The 10786-nt window shown below is 40.3% G+C and overlaps 1 protein-coding gene across 3 annotated transcripts in view; it reads right to left on the bottom strand.

Annotated features, from left to right (window-relative positions):
- The window catches only part of myom3 (myomesin 3), a 55403-nt gene that overhangs the window by 23008 nt on the left and 21609 nt on the right, over positions 1–10786 (bottom strand). For all 3 annotated transcript variants that reach the window (XM_065957675.1, XM_065957674.1, XM_065957676.1), the window contains exons 8-14: positions 9817–9861; positions 7739–7876; positions 7498–7659; positions 5173–5314; positions 3312–3511; positions 1525–1578; positions 348–475 (exon numbers count right to left, since the gene is read on the bottom strand). In XM_065957675.1, coding sequence (XP_065813747.1) covers positions 348–475; positions 1525–1578; positions 3312–3511; positions 5173–5314; positions 7498–7659; positions 7739–7876; positions 9817–9861 — 869 coding nt within the window. The remainder of the gene's footprint in view (positions 1–347; positions 476–1524; positions 1579–3311; positions 3512–5172; positions 5315–7497; positions 7660–7738; positions 7877–9816; positions 9862–10786) is intronic.

Raw genomic sequence — 10786 nt, forward strand, 5'->3', positions numbered from 1 at the left:
AACTTTAATACTGGTTAACAACAAAACAACTTTCACTGAAAAAAATGAATAAATCTGATGGATTGCCTTTGTAGCCAGTTTCAAGTGTGTGGACTTAAACTACAGTCTGTCTTGAAGGTGAGAAAGCAATCTGAAAACTTGCAGTACTTGTCTGAAAACAGTCAGCAGAAAAGTGATTTGTAGCTGATTTGCTAAACCTTAAGTGTGGAGCTTTAATAGGAAAGAGGTGAAGGCGAGAAGCAAGGGGATAACTGCCAACCAAGAACCCTAGAGTTATTGTAATTTAAACGTTGTGTGTACCCAAGTGTGTGTGTGTTTGTGTGTGTGTGTGGGAGTAAAAAACTGACCCGCTCCACATAGAAGGTGAGCGGTTCTCTGCCTCTGGGTTCAGGCTCGGTCCAGCTCAGCACCACGTAGGTGTTGCTCACCTCGCAGGCGTGGACATCTGTGGGAGGTAGAGGAGCTCTGACCTGACCTGCAGATACAAGAGATGGGAAGGAGGAGGATGACGAAGAAGAAAAAAAGTGTAAAAAAAAGGTCAATATGGAGTCCAAAAAGTGCTCGCCCAGATTCTGCCGTTTTTATTCTCTTTTTTTTCTAAAAGTAATGGCATCAGGAAACGTGACATTTCTGTGTGGTGAATCGGAGTCAAGCACACAATTGGTAAGATTAACCTTGGAGCCCCACTTTCGCCTCTATGCCTCATACATAAACATTCCAGAAAAGATATTTAAATGGCTTACATCAGCACACTTTCAATGATACTCCAAGTGACTCAAGGACGACAGAAGTTTTTCAGATTTAGACAAAAGTCTTTCTGTCTCCCTGTTTGTATCCCCTGTAGAGCTGGCGTGTGGATCAGAGAGGAATTCCAGACCACAGTGAGTGCAGAGAAACCAGAGATGCTGATCTGGCAGGAGCAGTGTGTGTGTGCCTCTAGTGCTGTCTGTAGTGAGGAGACATTTTTCACTGTTGTAGCTTTGTTGTACTCTAACATACCGGTGTATATTTTAGCTTGCTTGAATGTAATTTTCAGCCGTTTTGAGTTTGCACACAAATACTCATGTATGCATGGCTTCCTCTATGTCGATTAAACTCTCCGCTCTAGACCTCCGCCACAGAGTAGGATGTATGAAAGAGTGTGTGAATGCCCTGTCTTTGCTACATTTGTTTTCTGGTTGCCTCCTACTCATCTCCTTTTATCGCTCTTTGTCTGTGAGTTTCATTTCCAAGGTTATCAGCCCTCTTCACAGGCATTCACTCCACCTCAGGCCATCATGTGCATTTAGAGGGAACCGACCAGGGACTCTCCTCACTTCTGTAAATGGAACAAACGCTCATCGCCTCAGCCGTACAATAACTGCAGCTTGTTGATAAATATAATATGGAGATGCGTTATGCTACAGGCCCGGGAGGAGGAGAAGGCAGCACCCTGTGAGCCAGTAAAAGATCAGGCATGTTCAAAAGGCATCTTTTTTTTACAGCAAAATTATACACTGTAAAAGAAACGTATCGCATTCTCACCTTCAAGTTCATCTTTTGTAATGGTGATCTTCCTCCCTCTGTCTACCGTGACCTCTGAGAAAAGGAGGGAATGAGAGAGAAGGGGTAGAGGGAATAAAGAAGGAGAATATCAGGATAATGAAGTTCTATGAGAGCCCATGATAACGCTATTAAGTGTTAATGTTAGAGGAGCAGCCACGGGTAAGAGAGCGGGTGATACAAAGAGGTGACAGAGAGGGACATGGGAGGATGGAGAGCAGGCTGGAGGCAAGTCAACCTTCTGTCCGTCCTTCATCTGTGTTTAATGATCCACAGCTTCTGACCACAGCCCATCTGTCCTCCCTCCACACGCACACACATGCACGCGCACACACACACACACACACACACACACACACACACACACACACACACACACACACACACACACACACACGAGCACACAGTCTCACACACAGTTTCACACACATTTTCATACACAGTCCCACAAACTGAGTGAGGTACTGCACACAAGATCTCATTAGATCGTTCTCATTCCCTCACTTTAAAGAAGTATTCAACAAAACCCAAACATCTTAAGTTAATCTTCTAAGTCGTCCTCTCCAGGATGCCATTAAGAAGCTGTTACAGAAACAAACTGCAGAACCTTCCGGCTCTAGAAAATGAGATAAACATCCACACACCTACATCTGTTTTCAGCGCTAATATCTTTGCACACCCACCAGCAACCGAGTCCGCTGAGGTGAACCAACATAGGAATGAGTTTCCTAAACGCTAAAGATGCTCTTTGTTGACTCACTCCAATTTTTTAATTTATTTCTGTCAAAGCTAATGGGGAAATTAATGAAATGGTGCCACAGACACCAAATAACTCAACTGAACAGAGATGGAAGATTTTGAAGCAGATTCAGGGATTGTAGTTTGTATGCCAAATCACTCTAAAGCTGTTCTGTCAATTTAGCAAACAATCTACATGTAGCTTGCTTCATTTAGTCTTGTTCAGAAAATATATTCATATCAAACTGATAGAAACTAGATCTGGAACAAGTCAAGTTACAATAGAACTCTAATCAGGACTTAACAGCATTCATAAAACATTGCTGGACTCATGTTTGTATTTTTTTTTACAATCAATATATCATCCTTCTAATCCAAGCATTCCCCATCCTCTCCTACATTACCCAAAATCCAACATGCGACATGTGCTGTAAAAATAAATGCTAAACTTATTCATTTGACAGTTCCCATGACTATGATTTTGAATAAGCGCCTCGTGAACCCATGTGTGGTTTTGAGGATAAACGGCACTTCTGCTGTTTTAATATAATTTGATAACACGTTTGAAATCTATAGAAGACAGAATATGATTGCTCATGAGCATTTATTACTGAAGAAAACGCTTATATCGTCATGTGAACAGGACAAAAAAGAGACGTCTAGAACCATGACATTAGAGGGGCGTGTCTACTGTATGGTTGCTTCGCTTGCATAATTTAATTCCGTCTGTAACGAGGACCTAGCAGCTAAAACACAAAGCTTAGGACACAAGCTCAGAAATGCTTTGCTTTCCAACTGCTTTCAGGGCAAAACCCAACACACATTTGGTAACATGGATGTGTTACTATGGTTACTTTACTAATTACTAGATTTCTCAAGAAGGGGTCATGGTCAGCACACAGATTTAACTTTGATTTTTGAATTATATTCCAGCTAAGTCCAGTGGTACAAAGTTTTTGCTTTCAAACCACTATGTGTTTTCATTCAGTGGTGGTGTAACATTACGACTGTAAAAGTATGTTATGTGTTACCCATTGTCCTGGTGTGCTGCAAGGGGTCTGTGGTGAGGACAGGATCAGTCGCCATGGAGGGGCGTCCTGCTCCAGCCTGGTTTACAGCCCGAACCCTGAACTGGTACCGACTTCCTTCTTTTAGTCCAAAAACTGGGTAGTAGCACATTTTCTGAATGTGCTTATTGCAGCGCATCCATTCACCCTTACCGACCTCACACCTTAGAGAGAGAAAGAGAGAGAGAGAGAGAGCGAGAGAGAGAAAATATATAAAGAAAGAAATTTAAAAATGAAAGAAAGAAAGAAAAATAGAATTGAATGAGAGGCAAATAAAGAACCGAATGTGTCATGTGTGAACCACATTGTGTGCACTCTGCAGGGTGTAACATTATAAAAAAACAATTGCGAACCATTTTAGCCTGCACAACAACACATCTTAGTCAGTAAATACCCCACCAAGACCTATTATTGTGACCAGAGAAGTGAAAATAATGGGCTTCCAAACACAACACAAACAGATTTCTCAAGTAGAAGGCATGCTCAGATTATACAACATCAATAACAAACTACTGCCACTTGCAAACACAACAAAGACAGGAAAAATGTGCAGTTTCCTAACTATAGGGAGGTTGCTAGGGAACTGGGAGGTATCTTACATTTTTCTTTGCTCACCCAATAACCAATAATATCTGGAGCTGTGGCCTCTGCACTGAATTAAATATGGAGGAACACAAAGGCATACATTCTGCAATATTATCTAAAACCACACACACTAATGCTCTAATGATCATGCACACAGGCGGGAACAAGCATACACATATGTATGAGATGATGCTGTTTGAGAAACGTGCAGTCACTGTTCTCCTCTGGGAGTATTTTACTCTGATGTTAACAAGTTATTGAGGGCTGATGATTACTGTGTACACTCTGTGCGGGTGCGACACCGCTGCTGGTCGAAGACACCACCATCTTTTTTTTTCCCTACAGAAAAGTATCCCTTCAGATCATTGATGAAGAAACGATCTAGAAAACCTTTTGACGTAATTTAATCAACGTAATCTCAATGTAAATCATGTTATCTTTGTCTGAATATTTCTAGCCATGCAGTGCCAAAACTAATTCTACTAATTAACCTCTAAATTATTGTTGTTAGTGAAGCACATAATCTAAATATTCAAAACAAAAGAAGCAGAAAAAATAAAAAGTAGAGTTCTTTAACATTTGAATCAGTTTTATATTAAAGGAGCAGGTTTTTATAAGTTTTTCTTCTTCCTGCTCCTGTTTGCTCATGGACAGTGTTTCAGTATTATAAGAAAATATTTTATGTTTTGTTTAATTGTGTTGGGCACTGAAATTAGAAAATAAATCAAATATGAAATACATCAAATATGAAATGAAATGTGTAATGTGAAACGTCGCCTCAGCCCAGTTTATTCCAATCTGCCGTTCTGTCTCTCCCTTCAGCCACATCTCTCCTTTCCCAGGCGTCTGCTTTGCCATTCTTAATCCATCCACTAGATGTCCTGAGATGCTCTGACCTGTCCCATTTACTTTGTCCCATGACTCATAATTACGTTCTTTATTACTTGCACCTGTTTGTAACTTATAACTGCCTTTCTGGATTCTACCCATGCTAGCAATCATTTTTAATTTCACCTGTTTCAAATAAATTATTCAACTGTCCTCACCTGCCTGGACAGCTGCATTTGATTCCCCTCCCCCCACCACCTTGTACCCATTCTTCTTGTTTGAAAGTCAATCGATGAAATCAATTCTTTATAATAAGCAAACCAATCATGTAAAACAGTTTGTTAAAGTTTGAAACTCTTATCGTCACTTATTTGGACTTTTAGAAGCTGGGGTGATTCAGTGTGATCCTCACCTCTCTACATAATATCCCTGCACAGGTGAGGATCCATCAGCGCTGGGTGGCTGCCAGGTAAGGAACACATAGTCCTTGTTGACGTCAGATACCTGGACAGCCAGAGGAGACGCAGGGCCTCCCAGCACTGCAGCCGATGCATCTGCAGCATAAAGCAGAGAAAGTCGGATTTAGGAGGAAAACCAAACTGAGAAAGAAAATGAGAGACTGACGCCAAAGACAAAAAGGTTCTGCCTGGAAAAAAATATCATAGAAGAAAAAAGAGCAGAGGTGAATATGAGCCCGAAGTTGATAGTTGGCAAAGGGGAAGAAGTTGTATAGAGGAAAGTAAGTGATGAGATAGGAAACAGAGAGCCGAAGAAGAAAGTCAAACTTTCATGGAAGAGTATTCAAGGTTTTCTGGTGATGTCATGACATCCTGATTCAGTTAAATGTGAGATAAAGCACGTAGAAAGTAGCAGATTAACACATGTCTCTGAATATATACACATAGCACAATCACAGTCAGTGGATGTAATGAGATGCAGAAATGTGAGGAAAAGAAATGATGAAATTATGCTAAGCGGATTGAAATGATCGGATGTGACATGTTTCCAAACCTTTCTTGAGGCGAAGAATAATGTGTTTTTTTTTTTCTAACAAAAGACTCAAGCTAACATCAAGCAAATCTCTTTCCTGTTCGAGCATTTGCATTCTCAGCTTCCATTCCCTCCTTTCCTCCTTCTCTGTCATTTTTTTTATTTTTTATTTGTGTATACTGCCTATTTGTAACGCAGAAATACTGTATGACTGCTGTAAGTACGAGAGAAAAACCAACACTCAGGGAAGTTTGGCTGCTTCATTAATTAGTCCCTGCAGCTCTGGTTAAGACTGAGCATCTTATTAAGAGAAAGAGACCCAAGGTAGGGTTTTATGGGAGCTGTTGCAGGTGGATTCATTTTGTGATTATTGTCATACGTGTGTGTTTATTTTATTGTGGTTATAAAAGCATTCAAAGTTCATGAATGATTCAGTGCACATATTACTGTTACTGTGGTAGCTTTATGTAGCCAATCCTTCTCTCAGAGCTGTCCAGACACATTTCAAATGCTTCAGGAGGCAAGTGGGAGCTGTTCTCCGGTTTATTTGCATACTGCCAACAATGTACGAGGGAAAAAAAGAGCAGTCTGTGAAGAATATATAGAGTTCCACTGAACAAAGTTAACAAGCGCTCTACAGCAAGAAACAGGTTGATTGATGGTGCAATTTCACCGTATGTTTGCTGACAGGAAATGAAAGTAGAGCCAAAATCTGGAAAAAAAACAAATTGTGTTATGACCAAAGCTTTCAGACAAAACACTATTTATCCAGCTAGGGAAAAAACATGATGATTCCATCTACAAAGACACCATTATTATAACATGCGAGGCTGATGATGTCACTTCTAAGAATCTGTGAGTTATTTAAAAAATACAGGTTTGTTTGCTGTAAAAGACACTACTAAGCACATGAGGAACGGTGCTTCAGTGGTAAACTGTGGTCTTTATGGCAACTGAGCTCTCAGGTAATACACACTGTAAGATGGTCAAAAGCCATCGAAAAGGTAGTAAGCGTGTCTTTTGTTAAGATCCTTTCATCCAAATGATTATTTCAAATCGTTAAAGGCAGAAAGACAATGTTTTCCACAGCATGTAAACACAAGCTTTCTCACTCTTTAATGATACTCGGCAAGCTGCCGGTATATATTTGCTGCCCATTTTATAAATTCTATATATAGTCGCCATCCAACAGACAAAGAGAGAGATAGGGAGAGAGAGAGAGAGAGAGAGAGGGAGAGAGAGAGAAAGGGGGAGAGAGAGACATCCACTGATATGTCCACTGAAGTGCGATGTCTCAAATTTAAAACTAAAGATTCGCTTGCTGCTGTTATACCATTTATCTGCTGGTGTTATGATCGTTCCAATATGCTACATCAACAATAAGCATCCACACCTGCAGATCCCCCAGTCATCTATTTTTGTGAGATGAGAGTTGAGCACAATAGGAGACGTGACTGATTGACTGACAGGCAGGCGCATTGTAGCGGTTTGCCAGGATGCTTAAGACCCGCTTCAGCTCCACTTACTTCTGTTACTAGATTGACTTAGAGTAAGGGGGTCGTCAGCATTTCCAATATGGCGACTGCCAGTCAGCTTCAAAACGCGTCTTCAGAAAACCAATGGGTGACATCACTGATGTCCATGTTTCATACAGTCTAGGAGTTATAATAATTTAATATTATAGCATAATTTAAAAACTGCTGCATGATGAGTATAAAACAAAGAATCCTCTAAAGCTGGTGCTCACCTCTGACATAGACAAAAGCACTGTGTTCCTGGATTCCATCACTGGTCCTCAGTCGGGCACTGTAAACACCCTCATGCTCCTTGTATGCAGCCCTTAAAGTCATCCAGGCCTTGTCATCGACTGTCTTAATGACCACAGAGTCAGACTGATGCAGCTGGACGCCTGGAGAATGACAGACATGAACCATCACCTAAAGCATGAACACAGCTGGCTCATACAATTCATCTGCAACAGCTCTTACCATCTCTGAACCAGCTGACAACCTGCTGGGAGGGCAGAGTGGAGGTGAAGTTACACCGCAGGGTGAGGCTGTCACCCTCCTTCACCCAGGTCGGGGGGAAAGTGTTGCCAAAGTGGGCTTCTTGCTCAAGCTGCATAGCTGGAGGACAGGCAGAGGATAGAAAGAAAAGATAAAAGTCGAAGCCGGAAGATGTTGAAGAGTGGAAGAAAAACAAACAAACATTAAATTGAGGAAACTTCGGAGGAAATCAGGAAATTGGTGACAGAGTCAAAACAAGGTTGAAAATGAAACATTAAAAGAAGAGTTTTCAGCAGAATGAAATCCCTCTCCTCACTGGTGCAGGGCTACAATAAAATGAATATCAAAGAAGTAAGTCTACACCGAAGAAAATCTTACTGAAGCAAACAAAATAGTCCTGATGGTTATAATTTGGGTGGGTGTTGCACTTCAAAATAGCACAGACATCGTTTGGACAGAATAATGACAAAATGCATGACAGGTAAAAAGAAAGCAACCAGGAAGTAGAGGTTGTACAGGAGGTAAATGGCTGGCAGGACAAAGCATGCTGATTTCTGGAGATAAAACATAAAAACTATTTCCATCTACCCTCCAAACTCTGCCAGAAAAACCTGGTCAGAAAAGCTCAGATTGTTGTCAGATGTGAACTCAATTCTCTGCAATCTAGAAGTAACAAGCTCTTCTTTACTCAGCATCTCTTTATAGTGAAACTGAACAAAGCAACTCTGTCCTCATCAATGCAAATTTTACTAACTTTCGAAGACTTCTACTGTCACAATAGACAAAGATCCCCTGCCTCATCTGAGATACAAAGGAGAGACAGGAGAGGATAGCCTTCAAGGAAACAATAGATGACAGCAGGAAAACTGAAACAAGCTGAAAATGTGACACTTTTTTTTGTTAAGCGAACAACTCCTGACAAGTTATTCCTTCAGCTACTGTACAGCCATTTGTCACTTGTCAAAGAACTGAAGCAATGCAATGCAATCTGGAAGTGAGGGCTCGTCAAATCACATTCCCAGGATTTAATCTGAAGGAATCTATAACATTTATTTTATAATGATCTAGTCCTACTTAGCAGTCAAGGGTATTATCAGGATATGGGTGAAGCTTTATCCAAAGTCCAACGCTTAGATCTTTTCCCCTTCATTCTAATTCTCACTTTTGTATTTGCTCCCCTTAGCGATGATGGCTTTTGATATCTTGTGTTTATTGAGTGGCTCATGTTACAAAAAAGATATAGATTAGATCTAAGATTAAGAAAGACTCTGAGGTCCACCTTCAGATTTACCTACAAATATTAGTTCTACATCTAGGTTATAAAGTGACCTTTAGAAAATGGCTTGGGTTTTCTTGGCTTGGGAAGTCTCTGCTTCCCCACATCTAAGCAAAAAAAGTGGGTGAGTACAGCGTCCTCTTTTGTCAAAGATTACATTGATAACCTGCTTCTGAAGCCTTAAGCTTTGTCAAGCTATGCCTTTGCTTCTGATAGGCCAAAGTCATTATTCATTTTCAAAGAAGAGGCATTTTTTGGTAAAATAAAACAGGTTATCTTTGTCATTTGAACAAACAGAACATGTTGTGTGTTCATGTTTTTGACAGAACACATTGTGGAGGATGATCTGGGCCAAAGAGTATACCAGAGCCATTATGAGATGTTCCACAACTCGGAGCAAAAAGGATTAAATCCCTGGCTGTCCCTGAAATCAAATATACATGACTGTGTCGTTTCTGCTCAATTGTAAGCAAGTGTTTACATCCCTGCAGCAACTATCCCACAAATAGTCTTACTTAACACCCGTACATCCATGGACATGGACACCCACACAAAAAACATAAATTCCCATGACAAACAAACGCTGTCAACATGCGGCTCCCTTCCAATCCATCCACATCTGTCTTTATGAGGTGCAGCATGCACGGCAGAGCAGAGTGTTGTGTTAGTGCCTTCAAAGCCTCTTTCTTGCCTCCCTCGTTTACCGGTGGAGGGAAGAAACTTCAAAGGAGGGCAGAGAAAATGAAAGGGGACACTTTTCATTAGGCACAGGCGTGAAGCTCACCGCGGGTCTGTGAGTGCCCTGAACCAGCTACGGCTCCATGATATGCTGAAGTGGCAGGGCAGCAGAGCAGCAGAGCAGGACCGATTGAAGAGAGGCGGGGCGGGTCAGGGATGGAGACAGAAACACAGAGAGATATTGTGAAATTGAAGGGGCACAAGAAAGAGAGAAACAACAGACAAATAAAAGCTGGCCAGGCCACATTCATGAAAGTCACATCTAATATTCCCTTTCACCTCTTTTTTTTAACAAGTAGAGAAAGGACATGAACTAAAGATGGCCCAGAGAAGCCTTGAAGAGACTCATTAAATCCCTGACCATCTAATTTATCTACAATGTTTGGTAACTGTGCAGCCTGGCCCTGCTGTCAAGAAAAGATGGGTCATTAAAATGGTGCAAAAGACAAGAAAAACAGTGTTATGAATGTTTATGTCATAAGGCCACTAAGAACACTAAGGCCAAGATGCTTACATGAGATATTTCCCTATTCTAGACAGAGCCAGCCCCCAAGGGCATTAATGGTTTCCTATGAAATTGCAAAAGACATTTAATGCCTAACTGTGATATGATTTTAAAAACTGAAGAGAAACTGAAAAAGAAATGTTTATATAATATTATAAATAAAACTTTTTTTGTCTCTAAATGCCTTTTTTATTTTAGAAACAGGACAGTGGAAAGAGTCAGAAACCAGAGAGAGAGAGAGAGAGAGAGAGCGAGAGAGAGGCTCACAATTTATTTCTAAGAAGCCTTAAGTGTTAGGATATGTTGTAACTTGTAAATGTTGCAGCAAGACTTACAGATTGTGATACTATCTCCTGACAAAAAAAAAACCATATATATATATCTATATATATCTATATATATCTATATATATATATCTATATATATCTATATATATATATCTATATATATATATATATATATCTATATATATATATATATATATATATATATATATATAGAGTATAAGGCA

Source organism: Labrus bergylta, chromosome 8, assembly GCF_963930695.1.
Source record: "Labrus bergylta chromosome 8, fLabBer1.1, whole genome shotgun sequence".
Taxonomy (NCBI): Eukaryota; Metazoa; Chordata; class Actinopteri; order Labriformes; family Labridae; genus Labrus; species Labrus bergylta.